Source organism: Stegostoma tigrinum, chromosome 25 (assembly GCF_030684315.1).
Source record: "Stegostoma tigrinum isolate sSteTig4 chromosome 25, sSteTig4.hap1, whole genome shotgun sequence".
Lineage (NCBI taxonomy): Eukaryota > Metazoa > Chordata > Chondrichthyes > Orectolobiformes > Stegostomatidae > Stegostoma > Stegostoma tigrinum.
Window position 1 is genome coordinate 43,578,196 of NC_081378.1, and position 26,828 is coordinate 43,605,023.

The following is a 26,828-nucleotide window of genomic DNA, read 5'->3' on the forward strand; positions in this document are numbered from 1 at the left end:
AAAAGTTTTTTGACAGCATCTTTCTGCTTTCGAGAATATTGAAGTTTCATCTGTCAAGTGACTATCTCATTGCCATTTGTGAGATCCTGCTGTGCAAAAGTTGATTTAACTGCTGTCTCTACCATTCCAAAGACTCGGTGTTTTGATTTGAGGACATGATGGACTGAGAAAGGAAGAAAAGCAGTACAAGGTAGCAGAGATCAATGTTTACAACAAAGGAACCAGCTGTTTCCTCAAAGAGTGAAGTATTGAATCCCATTACAGATCAGGAATCAATTATTCAAAAACCTTGGGACCCACTGGTTTTCTGATAAAGAATATTTTTGGTTTTTGCATGCAGCTACACATTCCCCACACATAGGTCCATCCAGGTCTGTTTGAGCCCTTTGGGGACACAAAAAAACTTTGCTTGGCTCATGTAGACTCAAAAGGTGAAGATTTTTCCAAAATGCCCAAACAGACCAGTAGATAGGCTGAGCGGGTGCCTTTGGATGTAACTTTGCTTTTAGATCCAGTCAGGCCAAGCCAAGTTTATTTTGCAAAGGTCAATCAGTATGTCTACAGCGCTGATTGAGTCTTGTTTTGAAAGACTTTAGATTTCTATGTTTTTGATTTTTGAATTTGCAGATAAGGAATTCTTGACCTGTAGTATGTTAGCCCAGTCAGTGCCATGTTGGAGGCCTAGACTGAACCCACCCCTTCACTCTCACCCTCCTTCCAAAGGAATTTAGTTGATTACACAATGATCGCTTCCTGAAACTTTTTAGAAAAAAGATTAAATTTGTGAATGTCTTGTTTTCCATCATTTCTACATCTGGTACGCAATGTCCCCCTGCCAAACAGTTCCTTATGGTTTGCGGTTGGTGGATGGTTTGCCTGTTCCACTCGGGAATTGCCTTGGATTGAGGTAGAGTAAACTCCATCTCTGAATGTCAGCTTCTTAACCTTTTATTTTTGTATTACAAATTAAATTGTTTTTCCTTTTAAGTTGCATCCAAGTTTTCCTCCTTGTCTTTACCACTCTGTTGATTTGACAGTAAAATCAGAAACTGAAAGTAACCGGGAGCCCTGCCTCCTGATTCCACTTTTTAATTTGAATTTCTTAACCAGCAATAAATCACGGTTTGTACAGTTTTTGGACATGAGGTTAACGACTGTTTCAACAGGGTACTGAGTTTATGTAGTTTCAGTTCAGCTTCATTTCTAGCTGTGTCTGACTTGGGATAGATCTTACAACAAAGAGGTGAACTGGTAAAACTGTACATCACAGCACACATGTAAACTGACTGTCCAGATGAAACCTCAAATAGCAAAGCCATGTTTCTGTGTTGGGAAATCTGTTTCCAGTGAGATTTCTTAGTGCTCGGTGCTGAAGCTCTCACTGTTTGTGGAGTTCATCAATGGCTTGGACTTGAATGTAGTGGGTATGATCAGGAGGTTTATGGAAGAGTGGTAAATAGTGAGTTGGATAGCTTCAGAGATGAGTCTGAAGAAGAGTTGTGTCGGGCTTAAAACATTAATTCTGTTTCTCTCTTAGATACTGCCAAATCTACTCGTATTTTCCAGCATTTTTTCTACTTGTTTCAGATTTCCAGAATCTTCACATATTGCTTTTATGCTGGGTTTATTATTAGGAATATGATAAACGAGCACTTGGAAAATCATTTAGGTCGACAGTGTAATAATGGGTTTATGAAAAGAAAATTGAGTCAGACCAATAAATGAGTTTGTAACTCAAAGGATGAATAAACAAATATAATGGATTTCAAAAAGCATTCAATAAAGTGCCACACGAGGTTATTACACAAAATTAGGGCAGGTGGGATTGAGGGTAATATATTGGCATGTCGTGAGGATTTGTCCACATATCCCCACAAAGAATGATGTGGTACTGCCAAATGTAGAGTTGCTTGCTTATCCAGAAGCAGACAAGGTAAGATAAATAAACAAATACAGTTTTTGACAATTGCATTGATAATTATAGAGGTTTATAAAGGTATATTTTGTCCTTTTTTGTGAGGAAAGGTTGAGCCATTGGCGAAAAGATGTCTATTAAAAAGCAATGAAATAAATAGCTTGTGAGGCCTTAGGCCTTTTTTTAATGTTGGAAAAATAGAAGCAGCATGAATGGGTGGGGCCTGGCTCCCATAGAACCAGGGTTTTAGGTTAACTTTCAGCAGTTGCTTGAATTTTTTGTAGGTGTGAAACCTGCTACATCTTTCTGTCTGTTACAGTTGAAAGTTTACATTCATTTTCTGCTGACAGAATCACATATGGGACAATCTGTTTTACTGAACTTGCCTTTGCCAAGAATGTGTTTTTGGGAGGTTACTATATTGGGCCAGTTGCTATTTAGTAGTTAAACCATCTATTATTCTGTTACGTTTTCCAATTGAGGTAAAGTTCAACCAATTCTTCCTTCTTTTGTTTGTATTTTAATGGTAGTTAAGAATAAAGAATGTTTTGCTTAAAGCCAAGTTTTGTGACCAATTGCAACATAGCGCCTTCGACTTGCCTTTAAATAAGGTAAAAGTTAGGGTCTAGGCTATCCCCTTACTATATTTGTAAGGGGTTTGATCTGGTCAATAGCATAATCTCAAAAAAAAAAAGGATCAAGAAGTTTAGAAGATTAACAAGATTGAAAGGACTGAATTTGAAGGTAAATAATTCACCAGCCCCAAGTGGATTGTATCCTGCAGCATTGGAACATAGGAGCTTGGAGCAGGAGTAAGCAATTCAATCCCTCAAGCCTGCACCACCATTTAGTACAATCACTGCTGATCTCAACTCCCTAATTTCCTGCCTGCTCCCCACAACCCATTAATGCATTACTGATTTTAAAAATCTGTCTGTCTCATTTTTAAAATTTGTTCAATGTCCTGGCATCCACTGCACCCTAGGATAGTGAATTCCACAGGTTTATAACCTTTCCAGAGAAGTAATTTCTACTCATCTCTGATTTAAATCATGATCTAAAAGTATGACCTCTAATTCTAGATTTCATGATGAAACATCCACTTTCCATCTATTTGTCAATCCCATTTAGCACCTTGTATAATCTCTCTTAGCTCTGCCTCACCCTTCTCTAAACTGTAGTGACTATTGACCTAAGCTGCTTAATCTTTCCTCATAAGACAAGTCTTTCATTTCTGGAATTAATCTAGTGAATATTTTCTGAACTGCCTCCAAGCAGTGACATCCTTCCTTAACCAAGGAGGCCAAAACCTGTATGTAGTACTCCAGGTGTGGTCTCACCAACTTGTTGTACAATTGCAACAACACTTCCTTACATTTCTATTGATTTGTTGAAGGAAGCCGGGAACGATATAGCAGATATTTGCAGGATCGTTTTCAAATCGTTATTAGATACAGGTGAGGTACCGGAGGATTGGAGTCTGCAAACTTCGTCCTGTGATTCCCAAGTGTAGTGAGTATGGAGCAAATAATTCTATGCCTGTAAGTCTGACCTGGTTTCTGGTAACGTGAGAGATAGGATGACATGGAGAGGGTACAGATATATCGGGGATAGTCAACGTGCTTTTGTTCAGAGAAGGTCACGTCTTACCATCATAGAACAATACAGTGCAGAACAGGCCCTTCGGCCCTCGTAGCTGGAGTACTGTGTGCATTTCTGTCACGTTATAGGAAAGATGTGACTACAATGGAGGACGAGCAGAGAAGATTACCAGGATGCCGCCTGGGATGGAACAGCTGTGAGAGAGGGTTGGACAAGCTCGGGTTGTTTTCTTTAGAGCAGAGAAGGCTGAGAGGGGACTTGATTTGAGATGTATATAATTAATAATTGGACTTTTTTGAGGAAGCAACAAGGACAATTGATGAGAATGTTCTGTACGCGGATTGTAGGAAGGCATTTGACAAGGTCTCTTATGGTGGGCTGTTAGATCAGTCTGGTTTAACCAGGATTTAAAACAAAATCCCTAAACATCAGTTTGGTAATTTTTGGATTCATTTGTTTAAACTGTATGAACTGGCAAAGTTAAATAGAGACATCTTGAGTCCTTTTATTGGTGCAGGGGTAGCATCCCTACTCTGGACCAGAAGGTCTTTGTTCAAGTCCTACCTGCTACAGAGGTATGTGATAGTATCAGAACAGTTGATTAGAAAGTACCTAAAGGGTTATCTTTGTTGTAACCAGCTGTGTGTTACGCATCAGACTTTAATTCCTATCAAATTGCTAAGTTCCACTGTTATGTTTTGAATTGAGAGATTTTCAGCTAAGACTGTCTTTGCTAAAAGATATACGTATCAGAATTTTAACACTAAAATTTATGTTCTTAGTTATTTTAAGTAGTAATCAATCAATTTTATTCAGTGTATTTATTTTAATTTTAGTTTAATAGCCAGAAAGTGGAAAGGTAACACACAATACCAGCAAACGCCATATTTTGTAACCAGTGGAAATGAAATTCAGACCTGTGTTTTTTCTTAAAAAGTAATCTTTCATCTCATTCACAGTGATCTGTATCTCCCTGTAATTATTTTTCCATAACCAGCTGCCAGTGATCAACTCTGTACCCCAGTGGCTAGAGAGTTTTGGCTGAAGAACATGGCAGGAGGCAGCACTGTAGAACAGCAGAGAGCACGTTGGGAAAGAAAGAGGATTCGAACTGCTAAAGAGTTGATTGAGACTGAGCAGAGGTACTTCGAACAGCTGGAGCTAGTTGTGGTGGTAAGGATGTGATAGACGACACTACAGTGAGGAACATGACTATGTGACTTGAAAGCATATTTTTGTTCAAGCGGCCTTTTGCTCTAAACAGGCTTCTCTTCCCTTAGTATTTTATAGAGATTTTAAAAGCAAAAGGGACCCTGCAGCCGGATATACGAGATGCCATATTTTGCACTTTCAAGGCCATCCATTCAGTAAACAGGTACGATTCTCTTTTTGTCGACGTGTTTTAATTTGTCTCTTTTAGCACAATGCTTGTTGTTCTACTTTTTTTCTCACATTTGTTTTCACTCCAGTTGTCGATCTTTGCCTGTAAGCGAAGAGCTAGTATTTGTTCAGCACCTCCAGCCACACTGGGGCCATCCCAAATTGCTGCTATTGTTCACTGCACAGGCGAACGTGGTCACGTTGCACGAAGCATAGCCCGCAAAACTTCTAACGAGTGCCCAACTCACTCAGAGATAGTAGTAACTGCCGATGCCGATTCTGAAGAAGGGTCCCGATCAGAAACGACAGCTTTCCTGCTCCTGTGCTGCCTGGCCCGTTGTGTTCCTCCAGCTCCACACTGTTATTTCAGATGAGTGCATGTGCCTTGTGAGATTTTGCTGCAGTTGTAGGCTTGTGAAGAGCTCCACTGTTCCTTTTAATGGGAACTTTTCCTTCCACTTGAGCAAGAAGGATAAGCCTCTCTTTAAGGTCTTGATCAATAAAAGACAGCCCCAGAAATATGCCACCTTTTCCCACACAGCACTGAGGCATCAATCCAGATTAGGTACTCACTGTTGAACCAGTGCCTGCTGCCTGTGATCAAGTGCCATCAGTTCATTTCTGAGCTGAGCCTCCTGTTCATTATTTGTCACATTTTATGAAAATATTTCCTGTGGGCTGACAATGAGTGGAATATCTTTCACTTCATTTCCTGATGACTATTCCATAAAACCTGGAATGGTAACAGTGCAGAAAGATGCCATCCAGCTATGGCGTCACTGCAAGACTAATTCCCTTTTAAAAAAGGGCAAGAAGGGGATGTTTTATTTTTAGAGTTGGTTTGTGTGTGGTATGACCTTCCGGAGGAAGTGATGGATGTGGGTACAGCCACAACATTTAAGACATTTGGATAAGTACACGAATATGAAATATTTGGAGAGATATGGGCCAAGCACAAGGAGATGAGACTAGTTTAGTTTGGGATTACGGTCGGCGTAGACGGTTGGACCGAAGGGTTTGTTTCTGTGCTGTGTGACTCTGACTCCATAAAGGGCCCCCAACCCCTGCACTTTGCCTAAAGCCCTGCAAATTGCTTCTTTTCGGGTACTTATCCAATTCCCGTTTGAAAGCCACGATTGAATCCGTCTTCAACATATTACCAGGCACTGCATCCTACTTGTGTGAAGAATATTTTTCCTGGTGTCACTGTGGGTTACTTCTATGCAGAGCAGCCCAGCTTCTCCAATATATCCTCACAACTGTAAACTCTCAACCCTGGAGCCAATCTTGTGAAACCTTCCTGCAGACTCATTAATGTCTCCAGATTTTTCCTAAAGTGTGACGCCCAGACCGAATGCAGTGTTTCAGTTGGGACCGTTTTTCAAACGGTCATTGTAACCTCCTTGGTTTTGTGCCTCTATATGTAAAGCCCTGAATCCTGATGCTCTTCACAGCTCTCTCAATCTGGTCTGCAATATTCAATGCTTTCAACATATGTACCTTTCATTGCATCCCTGTCAGAAAGACACCTTTTATGCTGCATTACTACTTCTCGTTGTTCTTGAGTAAATGTATCATTTTATATATCTCTTTGCTTTACTTTTCACCTGCCACATAAATGCCCATCCCACCAGCCTATCAGTGTGTTCTTTTGAAATCTATCACTGTTCTGTTCATAGTTTGAGACTTCCAAGTATTGTCAACTGAAAATTTGCCTTGTCCAACCAAGTCTTGCCCTTTAATAATTACCAAGAAAAGCACTGATCCTGGGATAGACCTTGGGGGAATGCCACTGCACACCTCTCTCCAGTCTGTCAAACGGCTGCTTATTACTCTTCTGTATTTCCTGCCACTCCGCCAACTTTGTATCCGTGCAGCCACTGTCACTAGTAATCCACTGACTTTAACTCTGAAGGCAAGCCTACCATGTAACATCTTTTCAATTGCCTTTGGGAAGTTCATGTGTACCACTTTAACCACATCGCCTTCTTCAATCCCCTCTGTTGCTCATCTCAACAACTCAAACAAGTTAGATAATTATGGCTTACTTTTAAGGTCTGTTCTAGTTTTCTTTTATTCACCAACACTACTTAATTTAGGGCTCTTTATAGCACCATGGTAGTGTCACTACCTCTGGACTAGAAGGTTCAGGTTCAAGTCCCACCTGCTGTAGAGGTGTGTAAATAGTAAATATCTTTACTCATGCTAATTTTGACCCCAGTATTGTTTCTAATCATTTTCTCACCACCATTGTTAAACTGGCGGTCCTGAAGTGGCTTGATTTTTCTTCGCATCTTATTTTTGAGAGAGGTGTAAAATTTTCACTTCTCTAGGCCTCTGTACTACCCTATTTGCAAGAAAGATTTGAAGATTATTGCCTGTAATTCTGCAATTTCTAAGCTTGGTTCCTTAAGCAACTTTGGATGCAACAAATCTGGTCCTGGTGATTTATCAACTTGAAGTCCAACCTTCTCAATCCCTAATCCTTGATAATTTTAGCCCAGCTAGTACTTCAAAGACCTCTCTTTTGACTATGACTTTGAAAGCAGCACTTACCTTGGCAAAGACATTCATTTCACCTGGGATAGGCTTGCTATTATCCTCCCTGAAATTAGCCCCATCCCAGTTCTTTAATTTCTGTTCTATTTTGTTCCTTGTCCTTTTCCATGACTAACCAAAACATTGTTATTTTGATCTGTTTCCTATATATTCCCCTACTGACAAATGGTCCACTTTGCATATACAGTGACCTTTTGTAACCCCACAAAATCCCTCCAAATTTGGGGCTGCTTGGCTTGTATTGTGAGTATAAGAGTGAATCTCTGTAGGGTGTGTGGGTGATCATCATCTTTGTCATTCACAGCAAGGGGTCGCTGTTCTGTGTGGACATTCTTTCAACTTCCGCACATCTTTACAACATAGCCTGAATTGCTTACTTGAACCCAGTTATAATGTATCAGTAAATAAATCATGGGGTGCAAAAGTGAAGCTGCCACCTACTACAAACATAGCATATTATAAATGAAAATTGATTTGATATTGATATGCCGAGCACATGCAAAAATATGACTTTTGGGGTATGAGAAATGGGTATGTCTTTTATTTTTCTCAACTGATATAATATGATCCATAGCAGAAATTTAATGCGTGGTGAAAACACAAAATGCTGGAGATCGCAGGGGGCCAGGTAGCATCCATGGAAAGGGAGAGCAAACTAATGATTCAAGTTTCGATGACTCTTCATCAGACTCTGACTGAAAACATTAGCTTGCTGTCACTCCATGAATCTGTCTGACCCCTTGTGATCGCCAGCATTTTTTGCTTTCAGTACAAATTCCAGCATCTGCAGTAGTTTGCTCCTATATGTAATGCATGGTATTGATTTTTGAAACTCGTTGATCCCTATTTACGTGTCTTAAAGTCAATGTTATGTTCAGGCACTATGTCCTCCATCTTTGCAAGAGTTTCTCACAACTGATGTTGAGGTATGACTTCTCTGTTGATCCGAGTCTGCAGCATTTGGAGTCTATCTGTCCGAATTGTAAGCTGTAAAGTCACAACTATTCTGGGCCAGATGCAAATTAGTGTTTGACTTTTGTTATGTCTTTGATCATTATCCTATCTTCCATTTGAGTTTAGTATCAATGAATTTTTCCTACATTTGCTACCTTTCAGAAAGTATACTTTGTTATGGAGCATGAGCACTGATTTGATTAGTTTAAAAATAATTGATTGTGAGACATGTCACTGGATAATTGCCGTTTTTATATCACACAGGACATTGCTGAGTAATCTTGAAAATGGAAAGTTTGGATTGGCCTTCAACCTCTTCTGCCCTCATCTTCATCTTTATATCACTTATACAGACAATTTGGAGGAGGCTGTCAAAGTCCTACAGGTAGTACAGCAATTATATGAATCATTGAGGGTGTATTTGTGACAGATTAACACTGAGCAACATTTTCAACAGGTTTTTTTTGGCAATCTGCTCTTTGGTGAGTTTGAAGTTGCTGATTTGAAAAATAATGCTCCGCTTTTCCTCACCCCTTTCATTCTGAAGACATTATCCTCCTCTTTCAAAGTTTGTTGGAGTAAACTTATGGAATCACCTCTTTGACATTTCCCACCCTGTGTACTTATTTATCTCTTTGAGATCCTGAGCTGGAGAGATATCACTGTCTTAATTAAGAAGAAGGATGTGACCATAGTAAATTGACTGATTCCATTGATTAAAGACTAGCTGTGCGAGTAACATTGATTTTAACAGTGGGTCTACATAAATGTAATTGTTGGAACATGGGGTTGCATAATTAGGATGATGTGACAGAGAATAGTTGGTTTGTCCTTTTCAACCTTCAGTATCAAACCTGTGCATAATAATGTGCCCCTGTGCAATTAGTTTCAATTGGAAAATGCTATGAAATATCTTTGCAGTGGGCACAAAGAGATCGTTGACTTGAATATTGTTTGCCAAAATCTGCAACACTCTGTTAATTAATATTCATCTTGTGTGGTCTATTTTAGGAACAAATAAGGAAAAATAAGCAATTTATACGTTTTAAGAAGCTCCAAGAGTCTAGACCAGAATTCCAAGGGCTGAAACTGGAGGATTTGCTTCCACTGCCGCTTAAGCGGGTTCATCAGTAAGTAGACGTCGGTTGCTACAGTCCCTTCTCCAATATACACATAACTTGGCACAAACATGATAGGTCAAATGGCCTCTTTCTGTTCTATGAACTAACCACTCAAACCATTATCATGCTATTTGGTAACATTTAAAAACAAGACCATAGAAATTTCTAAGCCTAACGTTTTGCTGGAAGATGGATTCCGAACCAGCCCTTCCTTGTGCATATGAAATCATCACTTGCCTAGATTGGTCTCATTGACTGATTTTGTAAGAATCACTCTTCTGCTAATATATTGTCCTATTTACTGCCTATGTTTTATCACTTTTCATCAGAAACGTTATACATTTTTGAATCATTGCTTGAGTACCAATTTCATGACACTGCGTTGTTAGGATCTTGATATAGACCAATCTTTTAAATAAATGAATTTCCAAAATGACCAACTGAAAGAACCAAAGGACAGGAGTTCAGAATGTTAAGACTTTTACTGTAAAAACAAATTAAAAACAGTATACTGTAGTGCAAACATGAATTAACAGACAACAGAATTAACAGTGCATCAACCTAAAAAAATAAGAGTAAGGTTACCGTTCACCAACTAATGCAATCAAATTGTTTTTACGAAACACTTTTCCTCAGTGCCGTTTTATGCAAACATGTAGTATTAAAGGAGCTGTCCCAAAGTGACTCCAAGCTCTCCAGCACACCAGGTTGAAACATTCAGTGTCTCATTTACAATTGTTTCTCTCCCCAGCCAGTTTTTTCCAAGTGCAACTATCAGCAACAAAGCACAACTTGCCAACTTGACCTTCCTTGAATCTAAGAGTCTCTTCTGTTTCTTCCATTTCTTTTGAGCAGAAACTAGAACTGTTAAAACCATCCTGTTTGGTCTTTAACACCAAACAGCTACCTCTACTTTGTAGCAGTAGCTTTTCTTCTGCATCTCAGTTGCAGCTGTCTTATTTCGGTGGGCTACTGTGGAAGCTGATAAAACTTTGATTTGACAACTGTGAGTTTCTCTGTGTTTTTCCACTCCTTCATCACACCTCCCAACTCACCCCATGGTAACTAGATCAGATAGGCATCTCTTTAAACAGGCAAATATCAGGAATTCTAACATTCCTAAATTTGGTGTTTTAGTTTAACTTTGAGACGAGAAACATGTAAAAATTAGCATTCCTGCAAATATGTACATCAGAGTCCAATTAACTATTTCATTATAAATGCTGTAAACATCAAGCCTCGAACCACATGCCTGACAATCCAAAGCAAATGGTTTATGTTTCACAGCTGATAGGAATTTCAAAAATATAAATTTAGAGAACGGTACTCTGGGTAGGGATGCTTCATCCTACTTCATTACTGCATCATTGACAAACCTAGTTCTTTAACAACCAATGCTTTGCAACTAAATGGTGCAGGCAAGATCAGCATTTATTGGTCATTCCCAGTCTCCATTCTAATGACAATGAACAATTGTCTTTTGAATCACTGTGGTCTGCCCAGCGAGGGTATTCCCATAATTCTTTTTGTTACGCTGCTCCACAATTTTTTTTATCCATGACGGATTTATCATTTGAAAAAGTAGAACTACACTATCAACTTGAGTATCAACCACTGGTACGTTCTCGTTTTCATTAAATTGCTTGGCATGACCATTAGCAGCCCCAGATGACATTTCTTGTATCCCTTAGTGATTAATATCTCAAGACACATTTTTCAGACAGCTGAGGAATTTCATCTTCATCATTAAGACTATAAATTGATAATGACTTCATTATGGGTAATTGGAGGAAATAACCAATTTGTGTATTAACTATCTGATACTGATTCTCAGTTTCAGCACTTCTCATATTGAGTAGAATTCTCACCAATTCTTTATCTACTTACTTTTACACAAGTGAAGCAATTTTATATTGCTGTTTTAATGTCTGCCAGGTCAATACACCAATAATTCCAAATAAGATCGTTCTCGTCGGCTATTTAGTTTTGTCTTAACAAATTTCATAGTTACAGCTCATACTCCATATGGAATTGGAATATTAATGTTGAAAATATCTTGCCATATGTTTTTTTTTACTTCCTCTGCCCTTCTCCTTTCTTGGCTTCAGCTCCTTAGGCTTTCACCTAGTGGCAATGGCCTAGTGGTATTGCTAGACAATTAATCCAGAAACTTAGCTAATGTTTTGAGGACACAGGTTCAAATTCTGCTATAAAAGATGGTGGAATTTGAATTCAATAAAGAATCTGGAATTAAAGAGTCTAAAGATGACTGTGAAATAATTGTCAGTTGTTGAGAAAATCTCACTTGTTCACTAATAGCGTTCAGGGAAGGAAATCTGTCCTTATATGGTCAGGCCTGAGAGCCCAGACCTACAGCAATACAGTTGACTCTTAACTGCCCTTTGGGCAATTAGAGATGGGCAATAAATGCTGGCTTAGCCAGAGATGCCCACATCCTGTGAGAGAATAAAAAGATTCTTCCATTGTCTTTGTTTCCACAACTACTCTTTTGGCTAGGAAACTTCACCTCATACATTGGGCCCTTTCTCCCATCTTGTAAATTTTTATTCCACTTGGATTCTCCCTTTAGCTTTTTATTCTGTCTAGATCTTCTCATTTGAATGTGCTGGTGTGAAACACCCAACTCGTTTTTCTACTCCAGTCACTCACTGTAACATTGTTTCCTCTGAACTTGCAGCACTCATCCTCTCACAGCCAGCATAGCATTGTCTTCAATGCTCCTGACAAGGATGATGCAGCTGTGGTTGAGTGAACCAACCTGACCTTGAGGTAGCGGAAGTCTAATTCTGTATTGGCGCCTCCCAACAGCCACAACTACAATCTATAACCTTGTAGTTACCCAGAATGTCACTTATCTCATTTCATCCTTAGTGATCTTCCCTGCATTGCTACCAGTCTCATAATTTCACCTCCCCCCCTTCCCACTCCCAACCCAGACACACTGAGCCTTCTGCCCCTTCCCACTATCCGCAGAAAGGTTTGCCCTGGAAGGTCCATTTGTTCAGCTTGCACTTATCACACAAAAATGATTTGTTTATGGCTCAACCTTTTCTTTTCTTCTATTGTCTTGGGAGTCTTTTTCACAGCTTTCGACCCTTGATTTCCTGGCTTTGCACTGTGGGTGTCTGGTCACTCTTGTTTGCACACCCCACCCACATTGATGAGAGATCTCACAGACTCTTCCTTGACTAGAGGTCAAGCCTAAACACATCCCACTACCACCTTCTTCCAACTGTCTCCTTTGATCAAACTTGCCTCCTGCCAAGTAAAATATTTTGCTATGGAACTTCTGCTAACAAAGCCAACCATTGCTTAGGGTATATGGTTCATTCTTTGTTTCGGCCCTTCTGTACTTGTGTCTCCTCACTCACCTTATCTTCTTCTGATGTGTTGTCTTCAGTGTTGTTTTTTGCTTCCTCCTCAAACTAGAACATGTCAAAAATGTTTCCAACTTCTCCTCGCTGTTCACATCTCCTCTAATCCTTATGTTTTCTCCTATGGTCGAGCACCATCATCCATTCAGTCATCCAATCCCTCCTGCCTTCGACTCTGTCACAGACTTTCCTGCTTTTCCCATTTCTGTACTCATTCAAAATATTGGAACATCTCAAACTATTTTAGACAAGTTTGATGAAAGGTCATGGAGCTGACACATTAACTTACTTTCAACCATAACAGATGTTGCTTGATCCACTTGAGTGTTTCCAGCTTTTTCTACCTTTTTGGTTTTCAAGTAGAAACAATAAAGTTTAATGCCAATTAGAATAAATTTGTTCAAAAGCAGCTCCCAGCTGTTTATTGTTCCATTCAAGGCATTAACTTCTTTTTTTTAAAAGAAGATGTCTTGTTTTAATCCTGGAGATAAAACCCTTGCACTTGTGAGGTAATTATAGCAATAACCAAAGCAAGTTTTCATTGTTATCATAATAACTAACATCAGGAAATGCATTTAAAATTAGTTCCTGCATTTTCAGACAGACAAAAGTTTTTTTTTCCTTAGACCAATGTTGTAGAATCCTTACTGTGTGAAAGCAGGCCATCCAGCCCATTGAGTCCATACCGACCCTCAGTACAGCACCCAGACCCGTCCTGTCCCCCTAACCCTGCATTTCCCATGGCTAATCTGGACATTAGCGGGGTCAATCCACTTAACTTGCACATTTTGATCCGTGGGAGGAAGCTGGATCACCCGGAGGAAACCCTTGCAGACACAGGGAAAACGTGCAAATGCTGTGCAGTTGCCTGAGGGTGGAATTGAACCCAGGTCCCTGGCCCTATGAGGCAGCAGTGCTAACCACTGAGCCACTGTGCTGCAGTGTTAATATACTTTTTGCTTCGTAAGTGTTTTGCAGACAAGGCAAGGATTGTACGGTGCAGACAAAGAAAGCGAAGCCAAGACTTATGATCAGGTCAATCATGGTCTTATTGATTGGTGGACTAAGTGACCTACTACTTCTAAGGCATCTAAATTCTCAGGGACAGAACCTTCTCATGGTGGCTCCATCCAGCAGTGTCAATAAGGCTGTGCCAACAATCTTGGCAGCCAGCTTTGACTTCTTGGCACGTGTTTCTGGACTTTTGTGGGTGCTCACCGCAGGCTCCTGGCGAGTTTCTGATTTGCAGCAAGTGAAGTGGTGACCAATTGGTGTTTAATCATGTGTATAGGATCATCAAGCCTGCCAGTGGGGACAACTTCCCGCTTACTCACCCCAGATGATTCACCAAATAACTTGGACAACGATTCGCTCACATAGATGATAAATTGGGAAACCTAGATCACGTAGATAACTCATTCCCTAACCATGAAAGATATGGCACCGTCTCTGAGGGTCACCACCAGACTTTAACTTCAAATTGAAAAGATGCATTGCAGAAATTCACCAAAGATCCTCAGACAGCACCTTCCAAACCCACGACCACTTCCATCTGGAGTGATGAGAGCAGCAGATACAGGGGAACGTCACCTCCTGCAAATTCCTCTCCAAATGACTCACCAAACATACTTCAAAATATATCACCGCTTTTTCACTGTCGCTGGGTCAAAATCCTGTAACTCCCTCCCTGACGGCATTGTGGGCCAACCCACAGCGGGTGGACTGCTGCGGTTCAAGAAGGCAGCCTATTACCACCGTCTAAAAGGGCAACCAGGCACAGGCATTAAATGCTGACCAGTCAGCCATACCCATGTCCCTGAAGTGAATTTTAAAAAAAAGCCTTAGAGCGGAAGGTTCTGATCCCTGTTTTCTCCCATCACCACTACCACCAAGCTGTCTCTTGGGCTATAAATCTGACAGTTGAGAGTTTTTGCTTTGTTATTAGTCTGCAATCTGCACTGCTATTGCTACGTCTGGATAACTTAATCTAACACTCTCTCCAATAGTCTCCTTTCTGTTCTTTATATACTCCAACTCATTTAAAACTCTACGACTTGTATCTGATCCTGCGTCTTGTTCCACCCACCAGTTACCATAATCCTCATTGACTTTGTTCCCCATCTGCTCACTTCAAATTAAAAATGCATGTTGGCCTTTAAATCCTTCCTGTACTCTTGTCCCTCCATGTATCTCAATGACTCCTCCAGTCCTGTAATAACTTTCTATCCTCAATTTCTTTAGCCTATCTTCCCCCTCGTTTGTCCAGTATTGCAAGTTCTGCCTTTAGCTGAGACTCGTTCCCTTAAAATCTTCCAATCCCCATCTCGTTGCTCAAGCTTTTTATCATTTTTCCTGCCCCTGCAGATGACAGGGAGGGAGATGGCCATCCTAAATTTGAGTTAATGTTGCAAATATAAAGACACTCTGTGAGGAGCTCACTCACATTTGAAGCGAAATGTTTTTTGTAGAACTCTGTTTGAGTGTAATGTTTACACTGGTGATGACTTTTCTGTTCTGAAGCTGGCCATCACTTGAAGAATCTTTCAGTAGGTTACAGGCTGGTTTTGATGCCTTGTCAGTGAAGCTAGTTTTATAATTGACCCACTTCTCCAAAGTGACCTTGAGGGCTTTCTAAGTAACTCCAAGTGGCACCATCCAACAGCTGTGAAGCTTGAGCTTGCTACTTTCTATCCTCTGCTTGCCAAGTGCAAGCGGGTGAATTACTTCAAATAATGTCAAGTTGCCACCTTGGTCTCCATCTACACATCGCCAAATGTCAGCAGATATTGGAGCATGCCACCCTCCTGCTTGGTCTGGGCAGGGAGCCAGGGTGATGATGTGCCAACAGATGCCCTATGCCCAACACATACTGGATGAATCTTGGGCACTGATATTGTGGCTGATTTGTTCTGCCTCCTCTCTCTAATGAGCTCGCTGGTTTTTACGGTGCAATCTGTCAATCTGGAAAGATCCAGCAAAGGGCACTCGTTCCACCAGACAGTTGCCAGAACAGTTTGTGGAGATTTCCCAGTCCTTTTGCTGAGGTCCTTGGGTGCGTAGCCTTTGCCAGTTGTGTCTCACTGTCTCTCCTTTCCAGAATGGTGGCATTTCCTGATGTCAGCTACAATAGTCTGGGTATAGAAGGAGGATATGTGAAAGCTGAGTGTTTGATAATTGACTCCCATTGACAATGTCTTTGCAATGCAGCTGCTCCAGATGTTAAATCCATAAGGAAGACTTATTTATTGCTCGTCAGCGTTCTCTATTTCATAAAACTTTTGTCAGTGCTGTTGACAAACACCTGTAGAATTATGATGATAAATGTCGAGGCCCAGTTGAAGATGTCTGACTGTTTGCTTGGCATAAAAAGAAATGGCTGAGTGGAGATTTGATGTCGGTATTCAAATCCATACAGGGTTTGGACAGAGTAGATGGGGGGGCGAAGCTGTTCCCACTCGTGAAAGGCTCGACAACTGAGAGGCTTCACGTTTAAAAGAATTGGCAAAAGAAGCAAAAGCAGCCTGACCAAAAACTTCAACCGGGAACCCAACCCTCCTTCCACTGACCCCTTCACCCGCTTCCAACACAAGTCCTCCTCCTGGACACCACCCCCAGGCCTCCTACCCTCCCCCGACCTCTTCATCTCCAACTGCCGTCGAGACATTAACCGCCTCAACCTCTCCACCCCTCTCACCCACTCCAACCTCTCCCCCGCAGAACGGGCAGCCCTCCGCTCCCTCCGCTCCAACCCCAATCTCACCATCAAACCCGCAGACAAGGGTGGCGCAGTGGTAGTATGGCGCACTGACCTCTAAATCGCCGAGGCCAGACGCCAACTCTCCGACACCACCTCCTACCGCCTCCTCGATCATGACCCCACACCCGAGCACCAAACCATCATCTCCAACACCATTCACGACCTCATCACCACAGGGGACCTCCCACCCACAGCCTCCAACCTCATTGTTCCCCAACCCCGCACGGCCCGTTTCTATCTTCTTCCCAAAATCCACAAACCTGCCTGCCCTGGCCGACCCATCGTCTCAGCCTGCTCCTGCCCCACCGAACTCATCTCCACCTATCTGGACTCCATTTTCTCCCCTTTGGTCCAGGAACTCCCCACCTACGTCCGTGACACCACCCACGCCCTCCACCTCCTCCAGGACTTCCAATTCCCTGGCCCCCAACACCTCATATTCACTATGGACGTCCAGTCCCTGTACACCTGCATTCCGCATGGAGATGGCCTCAAGGCCCTCCGCTTCTTCCTGTCCCGCAGGCCCGACCAGTCCCCCTCCACCGACACTCTCATCCGCCTAGCTGAACTCGTCCTCACACTCAACAACTTCTCTTTTGACTCCTCCCACTTCCTACAGACTAAGGGGGTGGCCATGGGCACCCGCATGGGCCCCAGCTATGCCTGCCTCTTTGTAGGTTACGTGGAACAGTCCCTCTTCCGCACCTACACAGGCCCCAAACCCCACCTGTTCCTCCGGTACATTGATGACTGTATCGGCGCCGCCTCTTGCTCCCCAGAGGAGCTCGAACAGTTCATCCACTTCACCAACACCTTCCACCCCAACCTTCAGTTCACCTGGGCCATCTCCAGCACATCCCTCACCTTCCTGGACCTCTCAGTCTCCATCTCAGGCAACCAGCTTGTAACTGATGTCCATTTCAAGCCCACCGACTCCCACAGCTACCTGGAATACACCTCCTCCCACCCACCCTCCTGCAAAAATTCCATCCCCTATTCCCAATTCCTCCGCCTCCGCCGCATCTGCTCCCACGATAAGACATTCCACTCTCGCACATCCCAGATGTCCAAGTTCTTCAAGGACCGCAACTTTCCCCCCACAGTGATCGAGAACGCCCTTGACCGCGTCTCCCGTATTTCCCGCAACACATCCCTCACACCCCGCCCCCGCCACAACCGCCCCAAGAGGAACCCCCTCGTTCTCTCACACCACCCTACCAACCTCCGGATACAACGCATTATCCTCCGACACTTCCGCCATTTACAATCCGACCCCACCACCCAAGACATTTTTCCATCCCCTCCCCTGTCAGCTTTCCGGAGAGACCACTCTCTCCGTGACTCCCTTGTTCGCTCCACACTGCCCTCCAACCCCACTACACCCGGCACCTTCCCCTGCAACCGCAGGAAATGCTACACTTGTCCCCACACCTCCTCCCTCACCCCCATCCCAGGCCCCAAGATGACATTCCACATTAAGCAGAGGTTCACCTGCACATCTGCCAATGTGGTATACTGCATCCACTGTACCCGGTGCGGCTTCCTCTACATTGGGGAAACCAAGCGGAGGCTTGGGGACCGCTTTGCAGAACACCTCCGCTCAGTCCGCAACAAACAACTGCACCTCCCAGTCGCCAACCATTTCCACTCCCCCTCCCATTCTCTAGATGACATGTCCATCATGGGCCTCCTGCAGTGCCACAATGATGACACCCGAAGGTTGCAGGAACAGCAACTCATATTCCGCCTGGGAACCCTGCAGCCATATGGTATCAATGTGGACTTCACCAGTTTCAAAATCTCCCCTTCTCCTACTGCATCCCTAAACCAGCCCAGTTCGTCCCCTCCCCCCACTGCACCACACAACCAGCCCAGCTCTTCCCCCCCCACCCACTGCATCCCAAAACCAGTCCAACCTGTCTCTGCCTCCCTAACCGGTTCTTCCTCTCACCCATCCCTTCCTCCCACCCCAAGCCGCACCCCCAGCTACCTACTAACCTCATCCCACCTCCTTGACCTGTCCGTCTTCCCTGGACTGACCTATCCCCTCCCTACCTCCCCACCTACACTCTCTCCACCTATCTTCTTTACTCTCCATCTTCGGTCCGCCTCCCCCTCTCTCCCTATTTATTCCAGTTCCCTCTGCCCATCCCCCTCTCTGATGAAGGGTCTAGGCCCGAAACGTCAGCTTTTGTGCTCCTGAGATGCTGCTTGGCCTGCTGTGTTCATCCAGCCTCACATTTTATTATCTTGACCAAAAACTTATTTGTGGGAGAGGGCGTGACCAGGACCAGTTCAGTTGAAACATTCAAAAGGGAATTAGACAGTTATTTGAAAAGAAACAACGTACAAGATTATGGGATGAAAAAGCAGGATTATAACCCTAAGTGGAATGCACATTTAAAGAGCCAGTGCAGACACTCTAAGCCAAATAGCCTCCCCCAACATCAATTCTGTAATAATGCGTAACGATTGGATAAAAAAATTACCATGCACTCTTGGTGACTACTTTTTATTTACCTTTCACTCTTGGCCCCACCCTTGCCCTCACTCTCTCTCTGCCCTGTCCTCAGCTATTGAGAATGGCTGAGAAATATTTGGAGAATTGCAAAAGTAAAGCTGGTTCACTTGAATTTGTTCAGCTTGTTGGTAAATGGATTTTTGCAGGTGAATGTAAAGTTAAATAAGAGACCCAAAAAATAACGTCGTCACCGAGCTTTTCTGTCGAGGAAACACCCATAAATGTTGCCTCTATTTGTGCAGCCCCTCTCTTTCTATTCTATTCTTATTGTTTTCTTGGGTTTGTGGTAGTTACTTGTTGCTTTTCTTACTTGTTACATTTTTTTTCATTTGTGATCTTTCCCCATTTTTTCAGAGCTGACATTGGGAGAAACCAATTTGTCTGTGTTGTGTGAAGTAATAAATGATAGAGGATGATTTTCAAGTACACTTGAGGTCTGTCCTTGATATTGCTTTAAGCTCCTGTGAATTCCTACTGTCCGATTGCATGAAAGTCAAATTCATGTCACCTCTCTGATGAGCCATTGTGTATAATCAATACATTTATTAACTTTATGTCACAAACATTTTTTTAAACGTTTTTCACTTTGAATCCGTACATGGTTCAGTAACATAGTCAAGCTGCCGTTTTCATATTATTCAGACTGCATTATTGATCTTGTAATTTTATGCGCATGACTGTGGATTTTAAGTTTAAACTGTGTTTTTGGTCCCAACATTTCTGCAAAATAAGTAAACCTGCAGAATTTCTAGCTTGACTTCAAATAAATTTGTTTCAAGCTAAGAAGGGGAGAGAAGAAAGTGCTGGGCTTCCAAATGACAGGACACATAATGTCTGCTGTCACAGTGCATAGTGTGGGAATCTCCCCTAGGCCTGGCCTGCCTGCAACTCTCACCAGTCTGCAGTAATTAATCTCCGCAGTGATGAAAGCAGCAGGTCTTGGGAAGCTCCTGCTCGTGAAAGCATATGCTGGAGCCAGCTGCTGTCACTGCTCAGAGAGGGCCTGCACAGTGGAACACTTCGCATTTGACAGACTCCCACAGTGACAGTCGTGCATCATTGGCATATTAGGCCCAGAGGAGGTGGAATTTGCCTTCTGCTGCCCTTTATTACCAGAAAATATCCATCAGACAGTAACAAAATACACTAATTATTTGAGAAGCAAATCGTGGACCAGTTACTGTTATGCAGACCTGTATGTCAAGGCTGTTATGTTTTCATTATACTGTTCCTCCTGGAATGCCGACAACAGGGATTGTTTGGTCTAGTTGAATGTGTACTAATTAGATTCCCATTGTGTACATTGCCGAACAAAGCAGATTGTCAGTAATCATTTAGTAACTCCAGAATAATTTGAATATTTTACACAAGATATTCTAGACTGAATGGTGTGTTGCTTAATTGGAGGATATCCAGGTTGAATTGAAATTTTTAAGGTAACACTTTGACACGAAGGTACAGCCTGTTGTCAGCTCGCTTCAGCTGTTAGATTGCACTACCAAGTCTACTCCGAGAATTGGGCATACAATATCTAATGCAGTGTTAAATAGGTGGGGGGCATTGCACTGTCAGAAATGCCATCTGAGGAGATGTTGAACTGAAATGCAACTACCTTATTCAGCTGGCACTGATCAGAAAAAATTGGGATTTTCCTTGGTATCATGTGCACGATTAGCACTGCCATATCATCGCATTGGCCACCCATTAATGCCAGGGAATCCAAGTTCAGGCTAAGCCACAAAATCCTCAGAAGCCAATTTTTTTAAATCTTGTGGATTCACACGGGCAAACATATGGAAGTTCCCACGATCCTGTTCAATCCTGCTCCTCTGTCACTCTGTTGAAACAATTGGTGAAGAGAGTTTTGGTGCATCTACTAGCTAAACTCTTTGCAAAAGGACATTGAGTGCTTTTGATTGCATTAAAATAAAATACTGGCCAGCAAGAAAATTCACAAAGAAAGAGCAGATTGTTCAGGATAGGTGATTCAATTCAAAATTGTATTTACAGTTGTAAATGGCTGGCCAACAGTAGCATGCAGGGTGACCTTTGCCCTATATTTTCTTCTCCAGCAGTTTAACCTGATAACTCCCTGTAATCTTCCATCCCAGGCCTTTTGAAAGATACCACTAGCTCGACTGTAGCTGTCTATATGCTCGCTTTCTAATGAGGAACTCTTCATATCGACTTGAAAGATTGACTGATTATTTTAGTCTGGCTGTATGACCTCTGATCCATTGTTAACTTGTATGTGCAACGCATTCTTTAATGAATGAAGGCCAGTCCTTTTCAGTGTTTATCAATGTCCGCCATGTTCAGCTCCGATAAACTCCTTGTAGAGTGCATTCTAAATTGCCCAGGTCTTTGTTACATACTTTTCACTTTGGATTGCATAGGTCGTCCTCTCACTGGCATTAACGAAAGTAATTCCAACTGCAGCAAGGCACCTTGCCTCTTTTCTGCCTCACTCTTCGTTGGACATGAGCAATCAGTGAACTCATTTCATGTTTGTGTCTCATTTTGCATTTCTTTTTCGTTACTTTGCCAAGCTATAGGTGTTTATGACAGAAAACAGGGCGTGGAGCTGGAGGAACACAGCAGGCCAGGAAGCATCAGAGGAGCAGGAATGCTGACGTTTCAGGTCAGGACCTTTCTTCAGAAATGGGGGAGGGGGAAGGGAACTCTGAAATAGAGAGGATGACTGGGGACGGTAGGTGGGATGGTGAAAGGTGAGTGTAGGTAGGCAGTGGTGGGGATTGGTCAGAGAGGTGGGTGGAGCGGATAGATGGGAGAGAAGCTGGACAGGTTATGTCAAGGAGGCGGAGATGAGAGGAAAGATTGGTCATGGGACGAGGCCAGGGGTGGGGAGATTTTGAAGCTAGTAAAGTCCAAATTGAGACCTTGTGTGTGGCCTCCCAAGGCGGAATATGAGGTGCTGCTCCCCCAGTTTCCGGGTGGCGTCGTTGTGACACTGGAGGAGGCCCAGGATACACACACCACCCTCTGAGTGGGAGGAGGGAGTTCAAATGGTACACAACTGGAAGATGTTCTCGTTTGTTGTGAACAGAGAGCAGGTACTCTACAAAGCGGTCTCCAGGTCTCCGCTTGTTTTCCCTGATGTAGAGGAGGCCACGTGGAGGTTTGCGGGTGGCCACACTCCCCAACAGCCCCACCACCCCTTGGCACCTTTCCCAACAACCGCAGGAAGTGCTACACCTATCCCGACACCTTCCCCCTCACCTCTATCCAAGGACCCAATAAAACCTTCCACATCAGACAGAGGTTCACCTGCACATCCACTAATGTGGCCGATTGCATCCGCTGCTCCCGATGTGGCCGCCTCTACATCGATGAGACCAAGCGGAGACTCGGAGACTGATTTGTAGAGCATCTGCACTCTGTTTGCGACAAACGACAACACCTTACAGTTGAGTCACTTCAACTCCCCCCCCATTCTCTGGGCGACATGTCCATCCTAGGCCGCCTCCAGTGTTACAATGAAGCCACCAGGAAACTAGAAGAACAGCACCTCATATTCTGCCTCGGGACCCTACAACCCAATAGTCTTAATGTGGACTTTACTAGTTCCAAAATCTCCCCACCCTGGCCTCATCCAATAACCAACACTCCCTTTCAGCCCCCCTGCCCCCCTTGTTGACCTGTCTATCTTCTCTCCCACCTATCTGCTGCTCCCACCTCACTGTCCGATCCCCACCACTGGCTACCTGCAATCACTTATCACCATCATCCTACCTTCCCCAGCCCCACCCTCTTCTCTCTCGATTTATTTCTGACCTCCCTTTGCCCTGCTGCAGCAATTTCTGAAGAAGGGCTGTGACCCGAAACATCATCTTTCCTGCCCCTCTGATGCTGTCTGGCTCACTGTGTTCATCCAGCTCCACGCTGTCTCATCTCAGACTCCAGCATTGACAGTTGTCACTGCCCCAATATGACAGAAAAGTCTTGTTTGCCTGAGGTCTGTGACTTTTCTTTATCTCTTAAAGAATGATCTGAAAAATAATGCAGCTTGGAGACTCTACATCTCAATGACTCCTAGAACCCAATGAGATGTGATGAATGAAGCAACCTGCCGTCGCTGGAGAGCTGAAAGTAAAACGGAGGAAATGCTTAACGGTTTTCCTTACAACTAAAGCACAGCAGTGATTCAAGAAGGCATCTCGCTGCCACCTGCTCCAGTACCTTGTGTTGGACAATAAATGTCTAGCTAACGACACCCATGTCTCATGTATGAATTTAAAGCAAACAATGTTTTAGGAAGGGAGTTCTAGGATTTTGACCCAGCAACAGTGAAAGACGGTGACATATTTCCAAGTCAAGATAGTGAATGGCTAGGAGGGGAACTTTGTAGGTGAACGTGTTCCCATCTCTCTGCCTCCCTTTGTTCTTTGATGGAAGTGGACCATGTTTGGAAGGTCTTGTCGAAACAACCTTGGTGAAGTTTTGCAGCACATCTTGTCAATGGTGCACATTTTTTTTTCCCCCACTTATCAGCAATGGTGGAGGGCCTGAATATTTGTGGATGTGGTGTCATTCAAGCAGCTGCTTTGTCCCAGATGGTGTCAATCTGCACCCCGCTTAAAGCAAGTGGGGAGTATTCCATTCCCAGCTCCTGATTTGTGCCTTGTAGAGGGTGGACAGACTTTGGGGAGTCAAGGAATAAGCAACTCGCCACATAATTCTCATCTTATGGCCTACTCTTGTATTCATATGGCTAGTCTACTTCAGTTTCTGGTCAGTGGTAACCCCAGAGCATTGATGGCTGGGGACTCTGTGATAAATTTTTTGACATTAGTGCATTTTTAATTTTATCATGAACGGCTGATGACGACAAATTAGAGATTCCCCGTTAATGGTATGTCATTGTGTTTCATTTTCACGTTTTTAAAAAAATTAAGATTGATGAATAACAAGTTGCTAGTGGGATGTCACATCTTAAAACTGAACGCATGTGTGTCTCATTACTGTTATTTAGGTTTATTGTGGATTTCCCCGGTAATATATTTCAAACAATTACTACTACCTGGACAGAGTTGTTTGAATCTTGCACAACATTTTGGCTTGCAAGTTTTCCTTGTGAATGGTGTTGTAATGTCTAAGGATGAGGCTAAATGAGGCCTTGGAGAGACAGCATCCAAATAGCACACAGCAGTGATCAGCAAAGCCACGTCAGTGTTAAACGATACAGACAAACATACAAACACGAGCCAGAGGAAGTCCAGGTCTGACCATACTGCACTCTGGTCCAGCCACAAACTCAGTAAGGCATCTGGTTCGTACTTTCGGGTCAGATCCTCCAAGAACAGTCACAGGGTCAAGCTTGTGTCAGAGATCTGTCATGAGGAATGATAGAGGTTAGACTTAGGCATTTAAACCTGGAAAGAAAATATTTGAGAGATGTTGTCAGAGAAGGCGATAGTAAATTAGATTGAAATAATTTGGATTTGCAAACTAGTTAAGGCAGGGGAGATGCATTCAAACTGGAACTGATTTTGGGAAAATGCTTTGCATCATCTGTATGGTATTCTCTAATTGGTGCAGTCCATGATATAGTGGAGATAGAGGACTAGATGCAGAAACTCTAAGCAACAATTGGGCACTGCAGTGGAGTGTATTTGGGATTTTACTGGTTATGAAATACCACGGGCAGCCTGACCTTCATAGCACAGTCAGATTGACCTTTATCTGTAGCAATTGAGTGATCGGTAATATCTGTGGAATATTTATATATCCAGTGCCTTGTTTTATAAAAAACATTCACTTGTAGAGAGTGCCTTAGTGCTTGTGCATCAAAACTCTAAAATTGCCTGTAGACTTTGACAAGGGAAGCACCTGTGGGTTATGTTCTGCGTGTGCACTCCTTTTAGTTTCATTTGAAACAGCAGACATTCAGAAATTGAGGGAGAAGCAATCTTAACACATTAATTACAAAGAGCATAGACACGAGAAGTGTCCCAGCTTTAGGTCCGTCTCCAAATTATACCTCCCTTGTCTTTCCTTCCCCCACCTTCCCTTTTGGGTAGAATCCCACCTGAATGTGATGCCACCACACTATCAGTATTTTTTTTTTGTTCTCCCTTTCACGGGATACAGATGTTGCCATTGCAAATTGCCCTTGGGCTGAGGGCAACTAAGATTTGACTGCATTGCTGTGAGTTTGAATTCATGTTTAGGTTCAGAAGGATGGTAGACTTCCTTCCCTAAACTATATTAATGAACTGTAAAGGGGTAGAATCCCCACAGTGTGGAATCCTGCCCATTGAATCCACGTGAGCCCTCTGGAAAAACATTCCTTCCAGATTCCGCTTCCCCACCCCAACCCCCATCCCTGTAATCCTGCATTTCTCACGGATAGCCAACTTAGTCCCTGGCCACAGCGGAGCAATTTAGCCTGGCCAATCTGCCTAAGCTGCACATCGTTGGACTGTGGGAGGAAACTGGAGCACCCGGGGGAAAACCCACACAGACACAGGCAGAACATGCAATCTCCATACAGACAGTTGCTTGAGGGTGGAATTGAACCCTGTGAAGCAGCAGTGCTAACTACTGTGCCGTTCTATAACATGAGTTTCTGTGACAAATCAATAACAATTTAATGGTCACTATTGAATTCTAAAATTGTTAATTGAATTGAAATTCTGCCAACTCCCATGGTGGGATTTGATCCATATGCCCAGAGTATTAGACTGGATTCCAGGTTACTAACATTACCACTAGGCCGACCAATACCTTGTGTGGTAGGGCTGTCAAGATCTGTGTTAACATCAGTGGGGATGTTTGAGTTTGGAGCTGAGGATCAGTAGTGCTGAATTTCTATCCTTGTTTACAAAGGATGGTCTGGCTACAGCTGTAGATCCCCCTGCTATGAGCTCATTCCTGTTTGACCTCGAGCAAAAGCAATTTCCCATCGACACTGAAGGCCTCGTGTCTGTGTTAATGAGAGGCACTTTACACTCCCTTTACCTGTCCTGCCAGCTCAAGGCAAGTGAAAGAAAGAAGAAAATAATGAGTCTTTAGTTGTACTATTGCTTTCTGAGAAGCAGCAAAACATATATTGAAGTTTAAGTGGGACTGTTTCAACAGATCTGAAGCACTAGAAAACACAGGCGTGATAGAAAAACGCGGGAAACATAATATTATTCCCCACACTCTAAGCGTTCCCCGCTCTGAAAAGAAATTCAAGCATCTATTTAAAATCCTCAGGGAAATATTATACAAAATGGACTGAAAACGTAAACCAAAGCTGAAGATTTGAGAGAAAATGTTGGTGCTTGAGTGTGTCTGTAATGGGTAGTGAGAGAAGGAAATTTGGGAGCAACTTTTTGTCTTTTTTTTCAGTTGAATCAGGCTGTTGTCTCTGTTCCCCCTTCAAATGGTGCTCTGTCCAGATTCTTTGGTAAGAAGAGATGGCTACAGAGGATTCCTGCCCTCTTGCTTACCTCAATCTCTGTCTCTCCTACCGCACATCAAATCGCAAGGCTACACGATTGCCAAACTCTACCCAACCCAAGTTCAAGATTGGCCTATTCTTTTCAGACTTGCTTCTTGCTGCTCTCCCTTCTAACATGCTGTTCAACATCTGTTTTACAAGGAGCACAAGTGGGCA

At 43.0% G+C, this 26,828-nt stretch overlaps 1 protein-coding gene across 7 annotated transcripts in view; it reads left to right on the forward strand.

Annotated features, from left to right (window-relative positions):
- The window catches only part of arhgef39 (Rho guanine nucleotide exchange factor (GEF) 39), a 70,854-nt gene that overhangs the window by 28,490 nt on the left and 15,536 nt on the right, over window positions 1-26,828 (forward strand). For 6 of the 7 annotated variants that reach the window (XM_048554331.2, XM_059654797.1, XM_048554333.2 and 3 more), the window contains 4 exons: window positions 4,515-4,690; window positions 4,798-4,892; window positions 8,675-8,795; window positions 9,422-9,540. In XM_048554331.2, coding sequence (XP_048410288.1) covers window positions 4,515-4,690; window positions 4,798-4,892; window positions 8,675-8,795; window positions 9,422-9,540 — 511 coding nt within the window. Of the gene's footprint in view, window positions 1-4,476; window positions 4,691-4,797; window positions 4,893-8,674; window positions 8,796-9,421; window positions 9,541-26,828 lie in introns of all 7 variants that reach the window. The other variant, XM_048554334.2, reaches the window with a different exon arrangement.